The sequence below is a fragment of the Dipodomys ordii genome, unplaced genomic scaffold (genome assembly GCF_000151885.1).
Source record: "Dipodomys ordii isolate 6190 unplaced genomic scaffold, Dord_2.0 Scaffold15, whole genome shotgun sequence".
Classification (NCBI taxonomy): domain Eukaryota; kingdom Metazoa; phylum Chordata; class Mammalia; order Rodentia; family Heteromyidae; genus Dipodomys; species Dipodomys ordii.
In genome coordinates this window covers 13426728-13451486 of record NW_012267231.1, presented here as the reverse complement: position 1 = coordinate 13451486, position 24759 = coordinate 13426728, and the positions used below count along the sequence as shown (strand labels likewise).

The following is a 24759-nucleotide window of genomic DNA, read 5'->3' as shown; positions in this document are numbered from 1 at the left end:
GAAGACGGCAGGACTTCCACCTGCCCAGGCCTCTACTTCCCACCACCCCTGTTGGCAGCTATGAAATGTGAAGTGAAATATTTAAACTATCACCAAGGGACCAGGGGTAAACGTATTAGCCTTATCTTAAGGTACAGCTGTTCGTGTCACAAAAACTGAAATAACCTCTAAACTCTCGGAGAGAACATACATCGCTCACAGCAATTATAAAACAAATGCAAGGGGAAAATAGAGTGTGAAAAAGAGAAAAAAAGAAAGAAGAATGCAAAACTCAAGCAAGCAAGGAGAGTACAAGCAAGAATATAGGCCAAATGGATTCATGATGCAGAATCTTTTTTTTTTTTTTTTGTCAGTCATGGGGCTTGAACTCAGGGCCTGGGCACTGTCCCTGAGCATTTTTGCTCAAGGCTAGCACTCTACCACTTTGAGCCACCGCACCACTTCTAGTTTTCTTCCAGACTTTTTTTTTTAAGTCCGTCAGGAGCTTGAACTCTGGGTCCCTCAGTTCTTTAGCTCAAGGCAAGTGCTCTACCACTTGAGCCACAGTGCCACTTCCAGCTTTTTCTATTTATGTGGTGCTGAGGAATTGAACCCAGGGCCTCATGCATGCGAGGCAAGCATTCTACCACTAAGCCACTTTCCCAGCCCCCTTCCATACTTTCTTGCCCAGGCTGGCTTTGAACCATGATCCTCAGATCTCAGCTTCCTGAGTAGCTAGGATTACAAGTGTGAACTACCATTGCGCCCAGCTTGCCAAGAGTATCTTTTCTGAGCTCAGTCCGCAAACCAAGAATCAGCACTCACAGTGCTCAGGACAGAAAGTATCACATCTACATGCTCAAGACTACTAGTAAATTGTGCATTTTAATCTTTTCTCTGTTTGCAGCTAGTTAATTCAAAAATACCTCTCTTCTTCCCCTGCCCCTGTATCTCCCCCAGCAAATCACCAGGTGAAATTCCCCTCTGGGCCAGCAGAGGTGCTTGTTTTGATGTGGCCTCTGCCTTGGGCTAGTGTCCTGTCACCAAGAAGGATACTGCTGCCCTGTCATTTATGAGTACAAGCAGAGAAGATACAGTCAAGGGCAGCCCACAGCCTGTGCAGGCACTGCTGGCCCCAACCTTCAGCATCCCAGTGACTGCACACCACAGTGGCTACTAATGTGTGTGAATCTCTCTCTCCTGAGCTGCATCCCCAGCAATGTGCTCAGATCCCAGCCTGGCCCACACTGGGGGTGGGGCAGCCTCCTTCCTCGTCTCATCCCTACTCTTGAGTCTAAGTGGTGCCCCTTTTCTCCTGGGCCACTTTCTCCAAGAACCTCACTGCAGGCTGAGGCTAGGACTTGGCAGATGTCTCTTTTTCAACTGCCATTCCTTTTGTGCTGAGGGCTTGAACTCATGAACTCAGGGCCAGGGCACTGTACCTTAGCTTTTTTCTTTCTTTCTTTCTCAAGGCTGGCACTCTACACTTGAGCTATATCTCCTTCACTCCTGGCTTTTTGGTGGTTAATTGTAGATGATAGTCTCGTGGCCTTTTCTGCCTGACTTGGAACCATGATCCTCAGATCTCAGCCCCTTGAATAGCTAGGATTACAGGAGTGAGCCACCGGCACCTGGCTCTGACCTTCACTCCTGATGCTAAGTTTGGTGAACTGTTTTCCTCGTGGGGAACTGTAAGTGCGTGGCAATGAGCTGAGGAGGAGGGGCTCTCTCCTGTCCTGTCGTCACCTCCCAGGGACCTCTCACCACAAGAACATAACTCCACCTCAGCCCAAAGGAAGGATGCAAATAGGAAGCTGTGGACCCAGGGATCTGTCTTTGCAAGGAAATGGGTGCCCAGCTTATCACAGTACATATCCAGGATGTCTCCTGTGGGTCCCACATACCCCAGGATGGCTACGGAGGCCTGGAAGTGCATTGAAGGGGACTGCCCTCCCTTTTTTTGGGGGGGGGGTCTGGTAGTGGGCTTGAACTCTTGGCCTGGGCACTGTCCCTCAGCTCTTCAGCTCAAGGCTAGCGCTCTACCACCTGAGCCACAGAGCCACTTCCAGCTTTTTTCTTTTTTCTTATGTGGTGCTGAGGAATGGAACCCAGGGCCTTGAGCATGCAAGGCAAGTGCTCTACCACTGAGCCACCTTCCCAGCCCATGGGACTGCCCTTCCTGTCACCTGACCTGGAATAGGAGGCCTCCTGTGAGGCTTCCAGCAAAGCCATGTTGAGGTGGCTGAACGGGGCCTGCTTTCCACATTCCACAGGAGGCCCTACAAACCTCTCTGCCCAGCCAGCTGCTGTCAGCCCCCTCTTGGCAGTCTGAATCTGTGATCCAGCTAAGGATTTTTGCCTTGGGAAAGAAGACAGATGTCACAGGAAAAGGCGACTTCAAAAGTACCAGGATCGCTTCCTTTTCCAGGCTTCATGAAACAGGAAACAAAACAGGCTTTCAGAAGGAGATCGAGGAGGGGAGGGCACAAGGAGAAAAGACCTGTGCAGAGCAAACAGGCTGCCCACAGCCTCCCCCACCCCACCCCATGGCACAGAGCAAGCCCTGGACACACCCTAGAAGTCACCAGAAGGAACCAAGCACCTACCTGGGGCACCTGCTCGATGCTAAACAGCCTGGGGAGCTTCAGGCTCAGCATCTTGATGACAGGTGGGCCAGGCTGGTGGGGGACAGCCCCTGCCTCTCTCCAGGCCTCCTCAGGGCTTGGGCATCCTGGATTCCCTAGAAGAGGTCAACATGAAGACATCAGCCAACACCAGCTGCATCCAGTAAGTCATTATTCAATCTCAGACACGGGCCCACAGAGGATGGCAAAAGATAGGGCTTCTTTTCAATCCACCATAGAAAGTTCCATATGGCAGACCTTCACCCCAAGAGCTCTGGTAAGAGCTAGTCACCCTAGTATGGTGATTGCTTTAACTGCAATGTTTTCTCCTTCAAAATCCCTAAGGATTTTGCTGGAACCTACATGACATGACAGAGTGGGGTTAGCACCCTTATAAAAGAGAACTGAAGCCAGGCATCAGGGTTCACACTTGTCATCCTTGCTGCTCAGGAGGCTGAGATCTGAGGGTCCCAACTTGAAAGCCAGTCAAGACTTTCCTGCCCTGGCTGGCTTTGAACCCCAATCCATCTTTAGATCTCAGCCTCAGGAGTAGCTAGGATGACAAGGGTGAAATACCAGTGCCCAGCTTATGGCTGTTTTACTACAAAACTTTTCTTTTCTTCCAACTCTTCACTAAGAAAATTATAACAGCTATGAAAACCTTCCTACACTGAACAGCACAAAGTAGTTCTCCCTCCCTTCCTCCTATCTTGTAGATGAATGTTCCAGATAGAAAAGGACTTGTACAAGGTCACTCAGCCAGGACCTGGCAAAGCCAACATTAAACAGGGTTGCTAGGCAACCCTGGGACACCACCCTGCCACAGAACCAGAAAGACCAGCGGCCCCACTCTGCCGGATCAAGGCCTGAGTCCACCAGAGGGAGAGAAAGACAGGCAGTGAGCTGGGGCAGTGGAATCCAAATGGCCAATGGCCAAATGTCCGGCAGTCTGGCTGCAGCCAGGGTCAGAAGCCCGACACGGCACAATTCCAAACACCTTCAGGCAGCCCTGGCACAGTGACCAGAGTTCTTCTTAGTATTATCCAAACTACAGCTCACAATCTGTCTCACCATCACAAAGCTAATTCACTGAGCCATGACTAGTGTTTAAAAATAGAATAGCGCAGGGAAACAACAGAACACAATGTAACCAGAATGAGGCATGGCATCAAGGTGAGCATCACTTTGGGATATTGGTTCTGCCTATTATGTAGATCTTGTTACGAGACTGCATTATGATCAAAGGCTTACTGCTTACTGGCCACAGTGGGAAAAAAAATATGAAAACATGTATGGGGCCTGGCACTAGTGGTTCATGCCTGTAATCCTAGCTATTCAGGAAGCTGAGACCTGATAAGGGCAGAAGCCAGCCCAGGCAGGAACATCTATGAGACTTTTATCTTCCATTTGCCACCAAAAAGCCAGAAGCAGAGCTGTGGCTCAAGTGGTAGAGCACCAGCCTTCAGTGAAAAAAGCCAAGTGAGAGCTTTAGACTCTTGAGTACCAGAGTCTAATCCTCAGTACCAGCACACACACACACACACACACACCCCAAATGTCACAGGTCACCTGTACTGGCTTTGGCACCATATGGCTAAGGGACTCGAGGGTCCAAGACTGCCAGCTGTCCCAAAGTCCCTCCTGATCCATTTTACCTTAACAAGCACCCTGGATAGGCTGAACTTGGAGATGGCTCTGCAGAAGTGTGGCAGGAGGGACTTAGGGCAAGACTTGGACTTACGGCAGTTTGCAGCCCAGAGGGATGAACTTGGCCTGGCCGAGTAAGTATACCAGTTTTTCATCTTCGGCATTAATATCTGATTGGTTAGGGCTGGGGCAGTTCTATGAGAGGCCAAATTGAACAGTATCAACTCTTAAATGCTACACACATGCCTCGAGGTAATAGTATGATATAGACCAGCACAGCACCAGGACCACACAAAACCCATTCAGGAGAGGGTCCAGGGGCTGCAGTAGCTCCAAGGATGAGGGTCCCTAACCTGAGGTCCATGGAGATGCAAGCATGGGCCTCGTGTGTATGTGTGTGTGTGTGTGTATGCGTGCGCGCACACACATGCACATGCACGTGCACATGCGCACTTGTACACGCACACAGATGTCACTGAAGACTGGTCACAGCTTGCATCCAATGCTCAGTGTTATGTACAAGTACCACCAGCCAAAGTAAAAACCACACCCAGGTGCCTGGGCACCCTGAGGAGTCCTGGCAGGGCAAAGCAGGGGTAGCAGCAGGCTCCCTAATCAGGTGTGCCCATCCATGAATGCAGGGCATTCTCCTTTATGTCAGTTCCTTCCTGCTACCAGCCTTGGAACCTGGCCCAGCCCGCTGGGCAGGGCCTGGTATCTGCAGATGGAGAAGCCGGCTCAACAGGCTGGTGGCCTGGCCCTTCCCTGGGGAATCTCCTCACCCAGCAGTCACTGTGGGCCACCCAGGCAGAGCACAGATACCCACAACCTTTCCCTGGTATCACTTCATCCTGGCCAGGCTTTGGGCCTAACCCCAAGCTTCAGGTCCTCTTCCCATCCAGTCTCTGCTGCCTTTCAGGCCCGCCACACTCTGCCTCCTCCAGGATGAACACTCACCGGCTTGCTCTCCCTCCATGGACCCTGGAGCTGCACAGGCTCACATATCAGTGCTTCAGGCACTGCTCCTCCACGCTCTCTGGCTCTCTGGACCCTGGTCTCTGCCCTGCCTCAGAAGTACCTTGTGAGTCACGCACACCCGTTTTATGCCTGGAACACAGCCCATAGCCAGCCACTTGGTGGACAGGAATGGTCACACTAGATTGACTTCATTCTATGCATCTTCAGGGGTAGTCATTTTGAGAGCTACAGTTTAGATTCCTGTGAGATGACACTTGACATAAGAAACTCAAATCTGGTCATCCTAGCTACTCAGGAGGCTGAGATCAGAGGATCCTGGTTCAAAGCCAGCTTAAGTAGGAAAGTCCAGATGACTTATCTCCAATTCATCACCAAAAGGCCAAAAAAGCCAGATGTGGAAGTGTTGTTCAAGTAGCAGAGTACCAGCCTTGAGTGAAAAAGCTAAGGGACAACAACCAGGCCCTGAGTTCAAGTCCCAGGACCAACACCAAACAAACACTCCTCTATTTTAACAAGATAGGACACCAACCCCAAATGGTAACCACAGAGGGAACTGGAGGCAGAGTGCTGAGGGAGGGTTTCGAGCTCTCTGTAAGTTTTGCAAAACTTTTCTATAAACCTACAACTTCTCTAAATAAAATCTACTAAGAAAACAAGTAGGGCAAATAAACAACTCTGGCCTACGCTAAGATCTCTGGTTCTTTCTCCTAATGAATCCATCAGAAGCTACAAATCCCCTCCCCTGGCCCTGTCACTTCTGCTGGACACCCCAGGCCTGATGTTTGTCCGGCTGATGACAGGAGAGAGAACCAGGTGGTTCTAGCCAGAGGCTCAGAGCACCCCAGGTCCTGACCATTTCCCATGAGCTAGGAATTGGCTCTAGTGTTGGAAGTCGGGAAAACAAGGCAGTGTCCAGTTGAGTTTTGCAATTTAAAAATATGAGACTGTGGTCAGGCACCGATGGCTCACATCTGTAATCCTAGCTACTCAGGAAGCTGAGATCTAAGAATTCAGGTTTGAAGCCAGGCCAGGCAGTAAAGTCTGTGAGACTCATTTCCAAGTAACTGCCAGTAAGCCAGAAGTAATACAGTGGTTCAAGTGGTAGAGCGCTAGCCTTACGCTCAAAGAGGCTCAAGGACAGAATCCAGGCCCTGAGTTCAAGCCCTACAACCAACAACAATAACAAAAAAATATATATGAGACTCCATCTCAGGAGGAAAGTTAAGGCTTCAGATAGCCGTGAGGGCCACAGGGAGGTGATATTTAGAGTCCAAAGAGCCCCTGAGAGAGAAAAACACAGGACAGAGAACCCCAGGATGAGGGACAGATGGGGCAAAACAAAACTCGGTGTGATGGTGGGGATTCACCCAGAGCCTCAATTTCCTGTGGGTTTGGCATGGAAGGAATTGTGTGTTGGGGGGGGGAGGGAGGAGATGGAGGCTGGGCCTCCATTTCTGAAGATGGAAGTTGGTAGCAGAAGTTGTGGACAGGGCTTGGGAGCCGGCCAGATGAAAGGGAAAAGCAGTACAGAGCAGGGCAGAGCAAGCACAAGACCCTGAGTTCAAATCTCAGTATTGCTTTTCCCCCACCCACCCCCAAAACAAAACCTGCCAAGAAAAGGATAATTTCTCTCAAGCCCTTTCAGGACCAGCCACTGGCTGGCGCCAGGTTGCTATGACATTAGAGCTCAGTGAAGGAATTGAATGGTTTTTGGGGGTGGAGAGGAGGCTGCTGTAAATATTTACAGGCAGGCAAGCACTACACATCTGGACAGAGCACACAGCAGAGAAAAGCAGGAAAGGATCCAAGCCAGCTGGGGAAGTGACTTTGCTCCATGCAACTCTGCACCGTGGAGCTGGTAAAAATGTTACAGACCTACAGTAACCAATGCAGAACACCATCCAGGATAGCTGTCAGTCAAAGAAAGCAGGTTGCAGGGCTGAGCAAATCATGCAGTAATACCAGCCATATCAAACTGTTACATTTTACTGCTTGTATTTACGGACAAAGCTATCCCCAGCCCCTCAAGTGTTGGCCAAAGTGCTTTTCAATAAGTAGCCAGAAGCAGGCCAACCAATTCAGTGATTGCTTTCCCCAGCTTCTATCTACTTCCTCGACACAAGAGGAGGTCCATAATGAGTACAAGGTGGCTGTGGTCATGCTCCAAAACAACAACAGGAACAAGCAAGCGCAGTGAGGATCCTCCGACCCTGTGCCTGTCAACCAGGAGGTGCAAACATGGGGCTTCCTTGTAACTTCTCTGAAAAGGAAGTACATGTCTGCCCCTTCCTGCGCATGTCTCCAACCTGCTTGCTGGTCCCCCATTCAGGGTAGCCAGGCCTACATCCCGCAGCCTACCATACATCTGGAAAAGCCATCAAATTGAAGGTCCAGGGGCTCATTCTAGTCACTACCTTGAGTGGGTGAGACTGGAGGAAGGTGGAGGATTTTTATACCACCACCACCACCACCACCCTTCAACCCCCCCATCTCCCTACTGGCAAATTCCACCTCGCCCTCCTCTCCCCTCCCCTCTCTGGTCCTGTGCTGGTGCTCTAAGCCTCTCTAGATGGCAGGGCTGGGCTTCACTCACTCCCAGACACGGGGGGAGGGCAACAAAAAGACATCTCAAGCACAAGGTCCTGAGTTCAAAACCCCAGTATTGTTCAACCCATCCTCTCCCTCAAAGAAGACCTACCCAGTGCCTCTGAGGAGTTCGAGAAGGGCAGGCAGGGCAGGGAAAGGCAGTGGAGGGGGCAGAGTTTGAAGCAGATCATAAGAAGGTGAGGGCTGTATTTGGCAGAGAGGAAGCAGTGTCTCCTGGGGGAGCTGGGAGCCCGCAGGCAGGCAGTAGACAGGTGACTGGCTGGCCCTGCTCCAGACAGACAGGAGATGGGGAGGGGGCATGGTTCGGTGGGGGTGGGTGTACAGGAAGCAGTACTCCCAGATGTATTCTGATTTGGAGGGGGACTCCAGAGGGTACAGGGAAATCACCTTCCCCGCTCTCCTCTGACTATTTGCATCCCAGTTTTCCTTGGTGATCATTAACCAAGCTTTATCCATTGGGCCTAGGCGGGGAGGGAGGCCTAGTGGAAGGAGGGGTGCAGTGACCATCAACCAATAAACTAGTGGATTAGCCATTTTAAGTAATCATTACCCAAAGATCACACTACACAGGCCAGGAGGAAAGATGTGGAGGCAAGGAGCTGGGAGGTGGAACTGGCAGAGGGAAGGGGAGGGCACTGGGGGGGGGGTCAGGTCTAGTGGGGGCAGGGCAGATGGCCCCACCGCCAATTTGGGCCTGGTGGGCGCAGCCTGTGGTGAGCGGGGCTGGTGGTCTGGTGAAAGGTACCCTGTGGGCAAAGCCCTGGGTAGGGGCGTGGCCCTGGGTAAGGGGCGTGGCCTGGCATAAGGGGCCAGGTCTAGCGGACAGGGACCTCCCCCTCGCCCCCCTCCCCACCCTAAAGGATTTAAGACTTTACCCACCCTGTCCCTTGCAGTCAGCTCCTTCTGGATGCAAGAACTTTCTAACCCTCATTTTCCTCTAAAATTGAGATGGTGCTGCCTTCAAATCCTGTTTAGTTCCCCAGCTTTCCTCTTAAGCAGAGGTCTCTCCAGTGTATCTGCCCTCTGTGCATCAGTGCTTGGTGCCCAGTAGGTTTCAATAAGCATCCAATAGCTGTGCAACTAAGGGCACCCTGCCTTCTTCTGCTGGCCTCAGGCTATGGGATACACTGCAAAATTAATTCTCCCCTCTGATAGTGAGGATGGACTGACCGTATTATCCTGCTAACCAGTGACACATTTCACCATGTTTGAATGCAGCCAAGGATTACAAAGCCCAGTGGCTAACATGACATGAGGTCAGACTTCCAGCATTGAACACCAGTGTTTCCCTAAGGGTTGAAGCAAAATGCATTCTTCAAAAAAAAAATCCAAGGAGTAGATCCCTCTAAATCAGCCCCCTGAAAAACACACAGAATAGAGCTCAACCTTCTTGAGCTTCCCGAAGGCTGCAGGCTGGCCCTACACTGGCCTTGGATGCTGCCTAGGTCCACCTAGAACCTGGTAGGACCAAGAAGGAAGACTTTGCAGAGTCAGTAGGTGGCAAGGGGGTGGGGTTTGGAGGCTTCTCATCCCCATTGCCCCCCAACCCCCGCCCCTTCCTGCCCAGAAAGCCCAGCTGCCATGGTGGAAAAGGGCTAAGGGAAGGGAGGAACCTGGGAAAAGTGGATAAGCAAACTGACTGCATAATTAAGATAATGAGTTGGGCTGCAGGACTTGGGTGGAGCCTCCAGGGGAGACTCAGTCGGTGGTGGTGATCCTTGTGCTTTCTGCTACCTTTTTTTGCACTCAGGAGACAGCCCTGAAGGAGCCATAATCCCCCACAGGAATGCAAGACCCAGAGTCCATGGCCAGTTCCCCTGTCCCCCCCCCCAGCTCAGGTCCCCAGGCCGCCTCTCTGACAGAGACAGCATGTCCAGCTTTGTGGGCGCAAGTATGCAGGAAGGCCTTGTCTGTCCCTTCCTTTCAGCAGCCGTCACCCATGGTGGCCTTGGCCAGGCTCTGGAGATTCCATGGGTCAGGTGTCCCTGGGCCTCCGACGGACTTCCTTTCTTACTTCCCCATTGTCTCCACACCTTCCTGTGTGCTGAGTTCTGCCCCTTCCCTGTCCATTCTGCCAACCACAAGCCATCTGGCTGCATGGGGACACATCCTTAAGTGGGGCCCATAGACCTTGCACCCCACAGGCCCTCCCTTTGCTTCCCAGCCACCAGGAGATGAACAGTTTGTCCCACTCCACTCTCCCATCGCCATGTGTGCGGCCTCACACAGGCTCAGGGAAACTGATCCCAGGGACAGAGGCTAGAGCCTGCAGGACTGCCAGCCAGCCTGAAGATGTCCCAGTGACCTGCAAGTTGTCTCAGAGGTGAGATGTGCCTTCCTTCTCAGGGACCGGAAGCTGTCCAGCACCTCTGTACCCACTTCCCTCAGTTTCCTCCCTTCTGTCTTCCGGAGTCCAGATGGATGCCATTTCCTCCAGGAAGCCATGACCCCCAGCAGCAATGGATCTCAATGAGGAGAATTCTCCCAGGGGATAATGTCTGGGGACATTTTTAACTGTCACCCTAGGAGAAGAGGTGAGCGCATGGCTAATGGCTTCTAAGTGTATAAAGCCAGGAATGTTGGTAAGCTCCCAAACCCCCTGTAAGTGAAGAACTGGCCTACAACAAAGTTGTTTGCTCTAAGATGTCAGTCACAGCAAGGTTGATATGCCAGCCTTGGGCCACCATGCCCTGTGACACACATCCACCCTTCTCTGCCACACCCCATTGCCACCCAAGCTTTAACTATAAAGTCACTGGCCAAGTTCCATGCGCTCAAGTTTTAGGGTGTGATTAAACGAATGCAAGTCTCTGTTCATGACTGATACAGACTATGACAGGGCACCTGAGTTCAGAGACGAGTCAAGCTCAGAGACAGAGTCAAGTTCAGAGACAGAATCCAATTCAGAGATGGAGTCATGGTCAGAGATTGGTCAGAGATGGAGTCAAGGTCAGAGACTGAGCACAGTGCTAGTTAGCAGGACTGCCAGGTGAGTTAGTGTTTGGGGTACCAGGCTCAGCTTGGGGAAACTGAGAAGACACCACATGGCAGTTCTTACAGAAGTGTGCTTTATGACAATGAGTTACACTTGGAAAACCTGTTCAAAGGCTAAATTTTATGTTTTATCTATTTTACCACCAAAACAAAACAGCCAACAAAGCAAAGCAAAATACCACGGCACATCTACCTCTCCCACAGGAAGCTTCTGGGTGTTAACTGTCCTCCTTCTGTCCCCCATAGCACACACCGGGCCCAGGGGAGAGCACAATATCCTACACTAGAACCAAGAATGCATTCTTCTAACCGATCCTTCTGGAATATTCCAACCTAGACTCAGAATGGTGACTTCTCTCCAAAATTCTTCAGCAACCCCGCACCCTAGCATGAAGCAACAGGCCAGAACTGGGTCGGTGGACGTGGAGTTAATAAGAATATAAACAGAACAAGCAGCTTGCCATGTCTCTAAGCTGATTCACTTCCTGTGTCGCCCACTCCCAGGACACGGAGCAAGGCAAATGTAGGGGCAAAACTGCATGCTGGGCAGGGACCCTGGATCTGTCACCACACTGCCCTGCCCTGGAAGCCACTGACCTCAGGGGGAGCCCAGACCACAGGCCTGCCTCCCATCCCCACCTTCTTATGTAACCCAGGCCTGGATGGCCCAGAACTTGGCCGTAGCCCTCAGCAAGGACCAGCGGGCCTTGTATTTTCATTTTCCTCCACTTGATCATATCCACTGATCCTTATTAACACACGGTCCATGCCCACCACACTCAAAGAACCTCTGTCCCAAGCTGGGTGTTGGTGCTCACACCTGTAATCCCGATCACTCAGGAAGCTGAGATCTGAGGATCACGGTTCAAAGCTGGCCTGGACAGGAAAGTCCATGAGACACTGTGTGCACGCACACGTGTGCACGCACGCGCGCGCGCATACACACACACATAATCTTAAGGGGTGATGTTCATCCAGACAAAATGCCCCTGCTTGAGGCTCTGGTCTATACCATCAGGAACACTGGGATGGTTCTGGGCTTACATCAAGGTCAGGAGGCAGAACACTTGCCCTGATAAAACCTCGCTTAGAGATGCTGAGCGGGGAGGGAGCAAAACTTCGGGTCCCGCATTGGGAGACACTCCGCATCTGTGATTTTCTCTCTCATCTACAGGTGCCTCCCTTATCATGCTGTATCATCTCATCAATGTCCAGACGAGGAGCCAAAATGGAGCCTCAAACAGTGGCCCAGGTCCCCGGTTGCTGGTGTCACCAGGTACTAAGGAGCACTGACTCACGTGGGTACTTTTCCAAGGCTGAGGCCCAGTCACCCAGCCGAGTCCTAGTGATGGTGGCGGTGATAAGAAGGGCAGGCACCGGAATGCACTGACCCCACCCATGGCTCAGGTCGCGGCCTCCCTCATTCCAGAAGCACGCCCACACAGGGCTGGGGTGGGGGAAGGGGTGCAGCAGGAAGCACTATCTCAGACACACAAGAGAAGGCACCACCAGCTTAGTTTTTCAGGTAAAAGCACTATCGTTGCTCTTTACCTGCCCTGACTCCTTCTTCAACTTTCCCAAGCAGCTTTGAAAACTCTTACCCATCCTTCAAGGCCCAACTTCTCGAATACCCTCCTGTAACTCTGAGACTCAGCAAGTGCACGCCAACCCTTATTTTGGCAATCCATAAATGCATGGAAAAAGAAGTTTGGGGCCAGTGGCAGGGCAGTCCCCCATGGATTCCTCCGGACTCTTCCATTGCTTCCTGGGACAGCCATGTGCTTGGCCCAGGAACTGCTTCTCTGGTCCTGAAGTCCAGGGAGCCTCATCCCTTCCTAGCCATGCAGACCTGGGAGGGGCAGGGGGGAGCAGAGACCTGGCTCTGACTAACTTGAATCCAGCCAGGATCAGCAACAGCTCTGCCTCCACCAGTCATCCTCAAACCCTTGTCCTTCTCAGAGTCTGGACAACGCGTAAGGGTGGAGTGGACCGATCTATTGACTCTGTACCTTAACACACTTACCTAACACAACCTACTTCCTAACATGGAGAAGAGCTGACAAGCCAGGTTTTAAACATAATTAAAAATATATCAGAAAGCCGGGTGCCAGGGGTTCACACCTGTAATCCTAGCTATTCAGGAGGCTAAGATTTGAAGATAGGGGTTCAAAGCCATTTCAGGCAGGAAAGTCTGTGAGACTCTTATCTCCAATTAACTACCAGAAAACCGGAGGTGGAGCTGTGGCTCAAAGTGGTAGAAGGCAAGCCTTGAGCAAAAAAGCTCAAGGACAGCATTCAAGGTCCTGCGTTCAAGCCCTAGGACTGACAATAAATATATAGATATTATATATATTATATTATACATATATATATATATTTCAGATACAAGAAAGGCTATGGAAGATGAAGCAGAGAATACAACTCCCACCAAAGCTTATCCTAGCCTGACAACCACCCCCTCCTCCCGCCACCGCAGGCCTCTGTGGGGTCCGCACTGAGCCCACCAGCAACTGAAAGCCAGCAGGGGTCCTCCACTAGGGAATAGAGCCCACCAGCAGCGGGACCCTCAAGTCCTGGCTGAGTTTGAAGATCTCCTCCTGAGCAGGGTAGGCAGCACCAGGGCAGGGATGCGGAGCTATCTGCATTCCTGCACTGCTTCCCTTCTGCCCAGCTTTGGGTGACACTGTATGCCTCTTGCCCTGTCCCCTCCCCGCACCATAGGATGGTCTTCTCCTTACACAGAAACTGAGGCGTGCACAAAAGCCCTGTTCTCATGAAGCGCCGGTTTGTGTGTGCGTGTATCAGGGCTTGAGCTCAGAGTCTGGGCACTTTCCCAGAGCTTTTTCGTTCAAGGCTGGTGCTCTACCACTTGAGCCACAGCTCCACTTCCGCTTTTTATTTGCTGGTTAATTGGAGGGGTCACAACCCAACTGAGAAGCCAGGTGTTCTCTGACTCTGTCTGTCTGTCTGTCTGTCTGTCTGTCTGCCTGCCTGCCTGCCTGCCTGTCTCTCTCTCTTTCTCTCTCTCTCTCTCACACACACACAAGAGTCATCTCAGTTTTGTCTTTCAGAACACAGATTCCTTTGGATCTCTCAGAAAACCATACAGCTCTGAGTGGCAGAGGCTCCCCCTGTAATTCCAGCTACTCAGGAGGCTGAAATCTATGGACCACAGTTCAAAGACAGCCTGGGCAGGAAAATCCCACCCAAAAGCCAAAAGTTGAGCTGTTGACTCACATGGTAGAGCACCAGCCTTGAGTGAAAAGGCTCAGTGTCAGCACCTAAGCTCATACCAACACACACACACACACACACACACACACGGAGAAATACAGATTCTCTCCTCCCTGAGTTGCGTGCAAGGAAACTGAGGCAAACAAAGCAAATTCTTTGCCTGAGCTGTGACCTCCACACGGCATTGAGAGAACCAAGCCAAGCAGACCAGCGTTTCCAAAAGCAATCCTGGGGAACAGGTCAGGATAGCCCTCACTGGGCACCATGCTCAGCACCCACTCTCCTTGGCCTGACAGGAAGTGGATGGAGGGTACAGAAAGCCCACCTTCTGGCTGGAAAAGCACCCAGGATCCTGGCTCAGAGGGCCGGAAGGGACTCAGTAGAGTGGTGTTGGGTCCTGTCTGGTCTGACTTTTCAGTGCCCTTCCTGAAAAGGCAGGGGGGCCTGGTAGCCAGAAAGTGCTCTATTGTTCATGTCCCCCAGTCCAGGGAGCCCCTTTTGTGCCAGGTCAGCGCTAAGGCTACCTGCAGGGGAGCTGGCGGGTTCTGGGCCCAACTTCCTAAGGGAATTCGACTCCTCCAGGAGGTGCCCACTGTACTAGAGGTGCCTGCTCTGTCTCTCCTTGTGCCCTGCACTCAGGAGAACCCTGGGAAGGGGCGGGGGGAGTTCCTGCAGATGAAGGTAGACATGGAAGTGCAGAAGAAGTCCTAGGGTCCAGAAGGATGAGTCCAACACTGGCAAACTCCACCAGCACTGACCACTGGAAGAGCTCTTCACCACCACCCACAACCTGAGTCTCCTTTCCATGGTCCTGCACCTCCCACCTCCCTCTACTGGTACCCCAGATTCACCCCACTTCTTCTCCACCCCTGGAAGAAGGAGCGTTCTCCATCATCCCCCCACCCTGTGCATCTCCCCGCGGAGCTGAGCCATCCCCAGCCTAAGGTGGGGGGGTGATGCCCTTTCTGCACCCCTTAGAGCCAGAGCAAATTGAGTGGTCTCCGCCAACCATTCTCCCCTCCTCTCTCATGGAGGCAATCACCCGGAGCTCAGCCCTGAGCAAGGTGGGGAAGGTGGAGGCTGGGGAAGGGGGGGGGTGGAGGCCCAGGAGGTGGAGGCCAGGGACAGGTGAGGGAGGGAAGCCTGGGAGATGGAGGCCAGGGGCGCGAACTACCTCCACCCCCCACTCTGCCTTGTCTCCCTTCTGGGTGGGTTTGGCAAGAGTCGGAAGACGCAAACTTCCCTTAAGAAAACCTCCAGCCACACTATCTCCATCCAAACATTTGTTTTTAAAGGGTTGGGGGCTCCGACCTGCGCCCCCTAGTAACGGGGAGCCGGGGCGCGGCTAACTTCCCAGGACGGGGCGCGGGGATGGGGATGGGGCGCGTGGACAGGGCACGTGGACGGGGCGCGGGGACGGGGTGCAGGAACGAGGAAGGGGTATGGGGACGGGGTGCGGGAACAGGGGTCCAAGCAGGGTCCGCCCTCGGTCACCTTGTCGGGGTCTCGCGTCCTGGGGCGCAGGGACGGGCGCTGCTCCGAGGCGGCCTGGGCCCGGGCACCTGGCCGGCGGCCGCGCCTCCCTCCGGGTCCCGCCCAGGGCCCGCCGGGGTCCGCCCCGTTGGGGAGCCGGGCGGGGCGCTGCCCGGGGAGGAGCCGAGCGCAGTGGGCGGTAGGGGCCCTGAACCCCAGCTGCATCTCCAGGGCCACCGCCTCCTGGTCACCCAGGCCCTTCTGCCCCTGCACCTCCACCCCTGCAGCCCACACCCGACCCTTCTCCCTCCCCACACCCCTGCAGCCCACACCCGGCCCTTCCCCCACACACCCCTGCAGCCCGCACCTGGCCCTTCCCCCCACACCCCTGCAGCCCACACCTGGCCCTTCCCTCCCACACCCCTGCAGCCCACACCTGGCCCTTCCCCCCCACACCCCTGCAGCCCACACCTGGCCCTTCTCCCCCCCACACACCCCTGCAGCCCACACCTGGCCCTTCCCCCCACACCCCTGCAGCCCACACCTGGCCCTTCCCCCCACACCCCTGCAGCCCACACCTGGCCCTTCCCCCACACCCCTGCAGCCCACACCTGGCCCTTCCCCCCCACCCCTGCAGCCCACACCTGGCCCTTCTACCCCCCACCCCTGCAGCCTACAAATGGCCCTTCTCTCTCCCCCCCTCATCCCTGCAGCCCACACCTAGCCCTCCTCCCCCCTACCCCTCACTCCTGCAGCCTATACCTGCCCCCCCCACACACACCCTAGCAGCAACCCAGATAGAAGGGTACAGAAGGGGAGGGCCAGCTTACGCCTCCTCTTACCCCCTCCACAGGAGCTGGAGATCCTTCCCTCGGACAAAGGCCCTCTGTCTCCTGAGCTGCCCCTGCCTTGCCCCGTTTGGGGGATTCATAGACTGTGGGAACAGAACAAACCTGGATGTCCAGGCACCTGGCCAAGATCCCCACAGGTGGGATCTTGGGCTCTGCTTTGCCCCTTGGCACTTTCCCTGTTGGCAGCAAAAGAGTTGGAGTGGACGATCTAAGGCCCTCTTCAGGTATCCTGAGTTTGGCTCTGGCACCTTCCTAATTTCTGTGGCTGTAGTGGTGCGTGCACATATGTTCATGAGTATAGTGCGTATCTGTGTGTGCATGCGTGTATGCATACATTTCTGAGTACATGTATCTGCACATTTATGTGCACGTATGTGTGTGCCTTTGAGTGCATACATGTTATGTCTGAGTGTACACACACGTGTGTGTGTGTGTGTACTGCTTCTTACAAGGGAAGTGGTAGTCATGCAGGTATGCATACATACATACATGCAGGCAGGCAGGTCACCGTCCCCTGCAGAGTGAGCACTGAGTTCCAAATTCCACTTGGCCTTGGGGACCCCCTCACCATCCTCCAAATGGAGGTGCAGCCCCACCTTCTTTCCCAAGGTATTAGGGGTCCTCACAAGATAGCAGACATAAGGGGTGTGGGCTTTCTGACACCTGATACCAGGGCAGAGATGGGTTTTAGAGACAGAAGAGGTCATGTGCCTTGCTGGGGTGTTCTGTGGGGTGCTGGGATATTCTGGGATGCTATGGGGGTATTCTAGGGTATGCTGGGGTACTCTGTGCAGCAAGGCGCTGGTTCACCTCCCCTCCTGCAGAAGCAGACATACAGCTTAGATGTGCACCCCCAGTCTGCAGCCATGCACCCTGCCACACAACCCCATCCCATCGGAGCTGTGAACTCTGATGTAAAGACTAAAGATGGCCCAGGAGTAGCCAAGATACCCAGAGGGCCCAGCCCCCTGTGGCATCCTGGCCCAGACAGGGTCCTGAAGGCAGCCGGGACCTTCAGGTGCTGAGGGCGGCCCCCGCTTGCAAAGGGAAAAGCAGGCACTGGGCCAGGAGTCAGAGAGCCCCGCTCACCAGAGAACTGATGGACTTGGGGGAGGCTGTGCCCAGCAAGCTTCAGCTCAGCACTTACCAAGATCTTTCCCACCCTCCGTTACACACACCTGCAGCACTGGTGACTCACAGTGGCCTCCATTTTCTCTCTAGCCTCAGATTGCCCCAAAATGTTCTCTGTGCACTTTTCATTGCTGTAACAAAAGAACCAAAGCAGGGAAGTTTATGAGTTTCCTGGCCCACAGTGGCTCACACCTAAAATCCCAGCTACTCCAAAGGCAGAGAGCTGGATGAGGTTTGAGGCTAGCCCTGGCAAAACATCCATGAGACGCCGTCTCAATCAGTAAGCTGGGTATAGTGGTATACATCTGCCATCACAGCTAAGTGGGAGGATCATGGTTGGCCAAGGAGCAAAAACTCACCACCTTTTCTGAACAATAGCTAAAGCAAAACAGGGCTGGAGGCATGGTTCAGGCGGTAGAGCACCTGTCACACAAGCATGAGGCCTTGAGTTCAAACTCCAGTACCACAGGCTTGGAGGCTAGAGGACTAGGCTATCCCACTGATTTGGCCTCCAGTGGGGGCCTCCTGGCCATTGAGGTCACAGTGGCCAGAGCATTGCTAGAGGCCGTCATGGAGAGGCAGGAAGCCAGAGAGACATTCAGAGGTCAGAATCACTGTCTTCTAACAACCACTCTCAGAAATTAACCAGTACCTCAGGAGACAACATGAACCACTCCCAGAGAAGCACTTAGTACTGAATCCCCCCCACCAGGTCCCTGACACCCCCACCCTGTCACACTGAGGACCAACCTTCCTATGCACACACAAACTGTGTGTGTGTGTGTGTGTGTGAGGGGGTGTCACACTCAGCTGATCTCACACTACAGCAGCCTCAACAAGATACACCAGTCTGGAGTCCTCGGTCAAGGCTGGCTATTAGTCCCTGGGGCTGGGCTCAAGTCCTTCTTTAAGATGCTTGAATTTTTCCTTTTTAATATTAAGACAAGGTCTGAAGATGTAGCCCAGGCTGGTACGCAGTTTGTGATTCTGCTGCCTCAGCCTCTTGAGCACAGGGATTACAGGTGTATACTGCCACGCTGGGCCAGCTTCTCTGGGAACTCTGATGTGCAGGGAGTCTAGCTACCTTGGCCTGTTTGATTGTTGGACCACATGGACAGCTGAGGCCCATCTGCTTCCTCTGCCCTCTCCACAATACCCTGGGTTGGGTCCAGCATCTGCTGGAATACATATACAAATAACGAAGTTGAACCCCACGGCTCCTTCTAATGCATAGTAATGGCAAGTGGATTTTCCCAGCAGCCACAACTGCACTCACTGAATTACAGCTATTGTTGATGCTGCTGGCTGCTTTCTGGGCGTCTCCTTCTTCCCAGCCTGGGCTGAGGTCAGCTCAGGAAATGGACAGGAAGCTATTCTCTTGGGACAGCCTCTTTTTCAGGACTGGCCTGGTCCAGTGAGCCCAGAGCCCTCCCCAGGTTCCCAGCTCCCTCACAGTCCCCAGGTACCAGCGTTCATCAACCCTGGACATAATCCATGCTCAGCTCTGCTTCAAGAACTGCAAAAATATTCATCCCCTCCCACCCAGCAGCACCCTTCACTGAGGACCAAGGAAATAGTCCTCACAATAGGACAAGTACTATGGAAACAACCCAGATGCTTCACTACGGATGAATGAATCCAAAAATTGTAGTACCTATATACAATGGAATATTATGCAGCCATTAGAAAGGACAGATTAATGGCATTTGCAGGGAAATGGATGGAACTAGAACAAATCATGTTGAGTGAGGTAAGCCAAGATCAGCAAACAGCACATGGTCTCCCTGATGTGTGGATATTAAATGCAAAATGCAAGGAGATATGACAAAATAAACAGGACTCAAGAAACAAAGAACCTCTACTTAATTTGTCGTATCATTTCTAGATGATGTTCTTGACCTCATATACGGTATGTACATGTGCACTCTGAGGGAAGCTAGGAAGAGGGCACAGAATCAGAGGAAATAGGGGGAAATACAACCTAGGGGCCCATCAGCTACACTGGACATTGATGAAAATGAACTAGGCAACTCAAGGGCAGCAATGGGAGGGAGGGAATGAGAGAGAAAGAGGGAACAGCTTACACTAAGTCAAAGGAAAGAAATGTACGTATTATCCTATTTGGAAGGAATAGTTGTATTGTAGAGTTCACAAGCTTTCGAGACCATGATAATGCCAATTCACCTTGTGAAGGTTAAAATGTGTTTGTGACTTTAACCATCACTATCCCACAACATTGTGAAATTTGTTCAATTTAGGTAATCACGTAATAAATTTTTTAAAATAAAAAAAATTTAAAAAGGACAAGTGCTTTGAGCAAAGCTATAGCCTGATGTGGAACACGGACACGGAAGGCAAAGAGTCCATCTCTGAAGCCAGTGAGAAGCAGTGCACACTGAAAGTTAATGGGAGGCTGCTGCAGCCCAGCAGAGCACCTGGGTACCAGGCGGGTGGAGCACCAAATTCCACTGACACAAGCCCAGCTATGGGAAAATGGAAACACCTGTTCAAATAGGTGTCAGGCATGATGGGTGGTACTTTAAAATTGTCTTAATAATCTTTGTGCAATAAATATTTGATGCAACGTAATAATTTATATTATCAGTTGAGTTCAGGGGAGGCCCTGGAATACACCTGCTCACGTAAGCATAGCTTTGAAAGCCAAGCATTGCTGGTCATGCCTGCAATCCTAGCTACTCAAGAGGCCAAGATCTGAAGATAGAGGTTCGAAGCAGGAAAGGAAAGTCCATGAGACTCTTATTACCTTCAATGAACCACCAAAAAGTGTGAAGTAGAACTGTGCCTCAAGTGGTAAAAAGCATTGGCCTTGAGCACAAAAGCTCAGGGACAGTGCCCAGGCCTTGAGTTCATGTCCCAGTATTGGCATGCACCCCCCCAAAAAAAATCCCTCTGGATGCCAAGACTCCAATTGGGGCTTCTTCCTCCCATTTCCACAGTGTCCCTTGTGTCCCTCTATGCCTCCCTGACATGCCCTGGCCACCAAAGGCCAAATCCATGCCATGGGCAGATCATAAATTCCTACCCACAGATGAAGAACCAATACCAGAAGAGCAGAAGCCAGTTTTCTCCCCCGCTCCCATCTACCTCCCCACTCCCAGGCCCTTGGGGACCCATCACCTTCTACCTCCTGTGAACTCAGTTCCTCTGTGATCACCAGTAAGTAAAGTCAGCACCTCACACACCTAGAAGTCAAACTCACACACAGGCTAGGGCAGTGCGCTGGAGCAGAGTGAGTGAGCACACACCCCGCCCTGTCCCCACCTCCCCATGCTCCATCCCACCAGCCCCTCAGTCCTCCAGTAGGATCCTCCTCCCTCCTCACCCAGGCCAGTGCATTCATGCCTGTCCAGGCTGGGGAGCCCCTCCAAGCTCACACACTGGCACTGGCCAAGCCAGGACTTCAGTCAACATCCATGTTTCTTGGGTGACCTAGACCTAGACATCATGCTCTCCTTCAAGCAGTCTGTGGTCCACTCACTGCCAGCCTCCATGAGGGGCTGCTTGGGTGTCTGCAGAGCACTTGCTCTAGTTGCCAGAGCCTCTGCTTATACCTTACCTGCAGGTTGTGTCCACTTGAAGAATCATCACATGTTCCCAGAGCAGGTCAGATGTGTCCAGGTGGGCCTGTCCTCACTGGGTGGGGACAAAGGCTCCATCCAGCTCTGTTTTTCTTCATTTATTCATTCATTCATGCATCCAAGTCTTCCTGCAAATCCCTGATGAGAATCTGCTGTGAGAGGTGCTGTGCTAAGTGCCCGGGGCCATCTCCAATTCACAATGGAACCACTTAAGATGTTCCCATTTCATGGTGGGGAAATTAATGCTAATTCAGCAGAAACTGTTTCAAATGTAAACTGCCTCCGCCTCCTGGGGCCTCCAGCACTCCTCAGGGGGCTGAGTTGTGATAATATACTTTTGCACACTTTGTGTGTGCACACGCACGTGTGTGTGTGACAATAGTGGGGCTTGAACTCAGGGCCTGAGGGCTGTTCCTTAGCTTTTTCACTTAAGGCTGGTGCTCAACCTTTTGAGCCACAGCTCCACTTATGGCTCTGTTGATTTATTGAAGACTCTCATGGACTTTCCTGCTTGGCCGAGATCTCCACTTTGAACTGAGATCTCCACTTCCTGAGTAGCTGGGATTACAGTCATGAGCCACTGGCACCCAGCTACTTTTGTACATTTTTAAGGAATGGATGCTATACCTCTGCCCAATGCACGGTCAATTATTTGGCCAATCCCTTATGTCTGAGTAGTTAAGGATGCTTGCTTGGCCTTGGGGTTCTCATCCATGCCGTTCCAAGACTTCCATGGGCAGCATCTGCTCATGTGTTATTGCAAGCCTGTTTCTTCTTTAAAGAATATCTGTTCAAATATTTTTCAAATTAAAATGGGCTATTTCTTTTATTCTTGAGTTCTTTATACATTCTGAACATATGTCCTTTGTCAAATATGTGATTTTTAAGTATTTCCTCCTAGCCTCTATATTGGGCTTCATGTGTAGGAAACTTTAGGCATTTTGTTTGTATTATGATTTTTTTCTTTCATACGTACGCTTTGGTATCAAAAAACCTCCTTTCCTAACCAGAGGTCACAAATGTCTTATGAGTATTCTAGAAGCCTGGTACAAGTTTTCATTTTGTACATGGGGCTGAGATCCACTTTGAGCTACGTTTTGTGTAAAATGTGAAGTTGAAAGGGGACATCCACACTCAGGCAAAAGGGACCAGGAAAAGGTCCACTCAACGTGTCTGTCCACGTTCAAAGCCTGGAGGCAGGCCTGGGATCTGCAGGTCTCCAATGCTCCAGAGCATTGGAGACCTTCAGTCTCATCTGAAATATGGCAATAAGGATGCAGGCTTAGCTGACTTACCATGAGAACTGTGGCTGCACTGGAGCAAGGGTTAGGTGCTGTGCATTATGGACCCATTGATGGATGCATGGGTGGATGGATGCATGCACAGAGATGCATGGGTGGATGGATGTAGGAAGTCCTCATGTACCACTTCCAGGAGCTGTCTCTGCAGGAGGCTGCAGGATGTATGCCTGGAACAGTGGACAGGGTCTCGACTGCAGTTAGAGGGTCTACACTGAGATACTGGAAGAACTCAGAAGTGGGAAGAGTACCGGGAACAGGAAGGACAGCCAGAGGCTTCCTGCCATCTGGGCGGAGCTGAGCCTTGTGCGCGTGCTATGCCCAGCAGGTGGCGCCTGCAAGTCTTGCTTGGTACTCTCAGAGCCCAACCCTGGGGCTGCAGGAGCCTAGGGCTCTTTGCAAGATCCCTGCCTGGAGGAGCCATAGTGGCCCAAGAAGATAAGTGCTCTCCCGTTTTCTGCAGAAATGCACAGGCCCAGGACAAGGCACTGTGGATGCTGCTCTTGGTCCTTGCTTTTAGCTGTGTATACTTTGTGAAACTCCATCCCAGCTTCAGGTTCCTGGAGCTGAGGCCAGTAGGTGCATAAGAGATGGTCCCATAACCTAATTCACAGTGCCCAATGTATGAATCTGAGTGGAAATTGCAGAATCCAACCAGAGACAGCCCAAGACCTCCTCTGCTCCAGGACTGCTCACCAAGGCCAAATCGGACCAAGGATGTAACAGGGCAGCCTCTGTGGACATCACAGCTGCCTATGCCCCCTCACCAGGGTGCAGGTGCCCAGAAAGCAAGCAGTAACTATAGAGAAAGATAATACAAAGCCACGTGGTTCCATGCACATTTGTACCCTGGCAGTGCTGAGAAGGGGAAAACACCAGAGGGAGGACAAAAAAAAAAAATCACAGGACAGCAGAGTGGGCAAGGCTGTGAGCTGGCCTTGGCCTTCCATGACACCTGTTCCAGCTATGGGGTCTAGTATATATATGACTTCTTTAAATTTACTTTATTGTTATTATAGTGATATACAATGGGATCACAATTACATGAGTTAGTATCTTCTGTTCCCTCATTCTCTCCCAGTCCCTCCCTCCTGTCTCCACCTATGAATTGTATAGATTACATTCATCAATGTCCAGTACACTCCACTGCTGCACTTTTCACCATTTCTATAGTTTGTTGTTGTTGCTGTTGTTTGTTTGGTCATGGGCTTGAACTCTGGGCCTGGGCGCTGTCCCTCAGCTCTTCAGCTCAAGGCTAGCGCTCTACTATTTGAACCACAGTGCCACTTCTGATTTCCAGAGTGGTTTATTGGCGGTAAGAGTCTCACATACTTTCCTGCCCAGGATGGCTTTGAACCGCAATCCTTAGGTCTCAGCCTCATGAGTAGCTGTGAGCCACCTGACTGTGTAGACTTCTGTTTCCTCCCCCAACCCTTCTGAAGATGTACACTTGAATATACCATACATAAAGACAGAATAATCAAACATTAAAAAAGTGGTTTTTAAAAAAGCGGTCTTCATATTTTGGGAGTTCATTTCAGTATGTATATTATTTACATAAGTATTTGACATTACACCTTTGTGATTTTTTTCCCTAAGAATATCCTCTTTTGATCTCACTGTGTGTCGATCTAGAATCCTGTATAATTTGTCATAACCCAGTGCATTTTAGATCTAATTTCCACATAGAGAATGTGGGCTGTTTGAGTTTGGCTTAACATGATTTGTTCTAGTTCCATCCATTTTCCTGCAAATTTATTTTATTCTTTCTAATGGCTGTGTAAAATCCCATTGTGTATAGGGTGGTTTGTTTTTTGTTTGATTTTTTTTTTTGGACCCACTCACCTATTGTGGGACATCCGGAATGTTTCCGTATCTTGGCTAGTGTGAATAGTGTGGCAATGAGCATGGATACGCAGGTATCTTTGTCATATCCCTGGTTCATGATGTTCAGGGTAGATGCCCAGGAGTGGTTATGGCTGGGTCACAGGGAAGATATATACGTTTAGCTTTCTGAGGAACCTTCAGATTGCTCTCCAGAGTAGTTGTATTAGTTTACTTCCCACCAACAGTGCAGTAGGGTTCCTTTTTCCCCCATCCCTGCCAACATTTGTTGTTGTTTTCATTTACAAAGTTGACCAATCTTACTGGGATAGGCTATCTCAAAGTGGTTTTGCATTTGACTTGCTTTTTCTTTATGGTCAAGAATGCTGAGCATTTCATCATGTTTCTTTGCCATTTTTTTTTTTTTACTTCTTCTGAGAAGTCTTTCCTTTAGTGGTTTATTAGGTGTAAGGCAGGTTAGTTTAAGCTTCTTGTATATATTAGACATTAGGCTTTTGTC

The 24759-nt window shown here is 51.5% G+C and overlaps 1 protein-coding gene across 5 annotated transcripts in view; it reads right to left on the bottom strand.

The window, feature by feature from the left end:
- Paqr5 (progestin and adipoQ receptor family member V) overlaps window positions 1–15637 on the bottom strand; it is a 32164-nt gene extending 16527 nt beyond the window's left edge. The window contains exons 1-2 of one of the 5 annotated variants that reach the window (XM_013011986.1): window positions 15558–15637; window positions 2586–2719 (exon numbers count right to left, since the gene is read on the bottom strand). In XM_013011986.1, the coding sequence (XP_012867440.1) occupies window positions 2586–2636 (51 nt within the window). In that variant the 5' untranslated portion in view covers window positions 2637–2719; window positions 15558–15637. Of the gene's footprint in view, window positions 1–2585; window positions 2720–2837; window positions 2856–5207; window positions 5275–7926; window positions 7947–15557 lie in introns of those variants that run through there. The other 4 variants (XM_013011987.1, XM_013011984.1, XM_013011988.1 and 1 more) reach the window with 4 other exon arrangements.
- Window positions 15638–24759: the final 9122 nt, after the last annotated feature.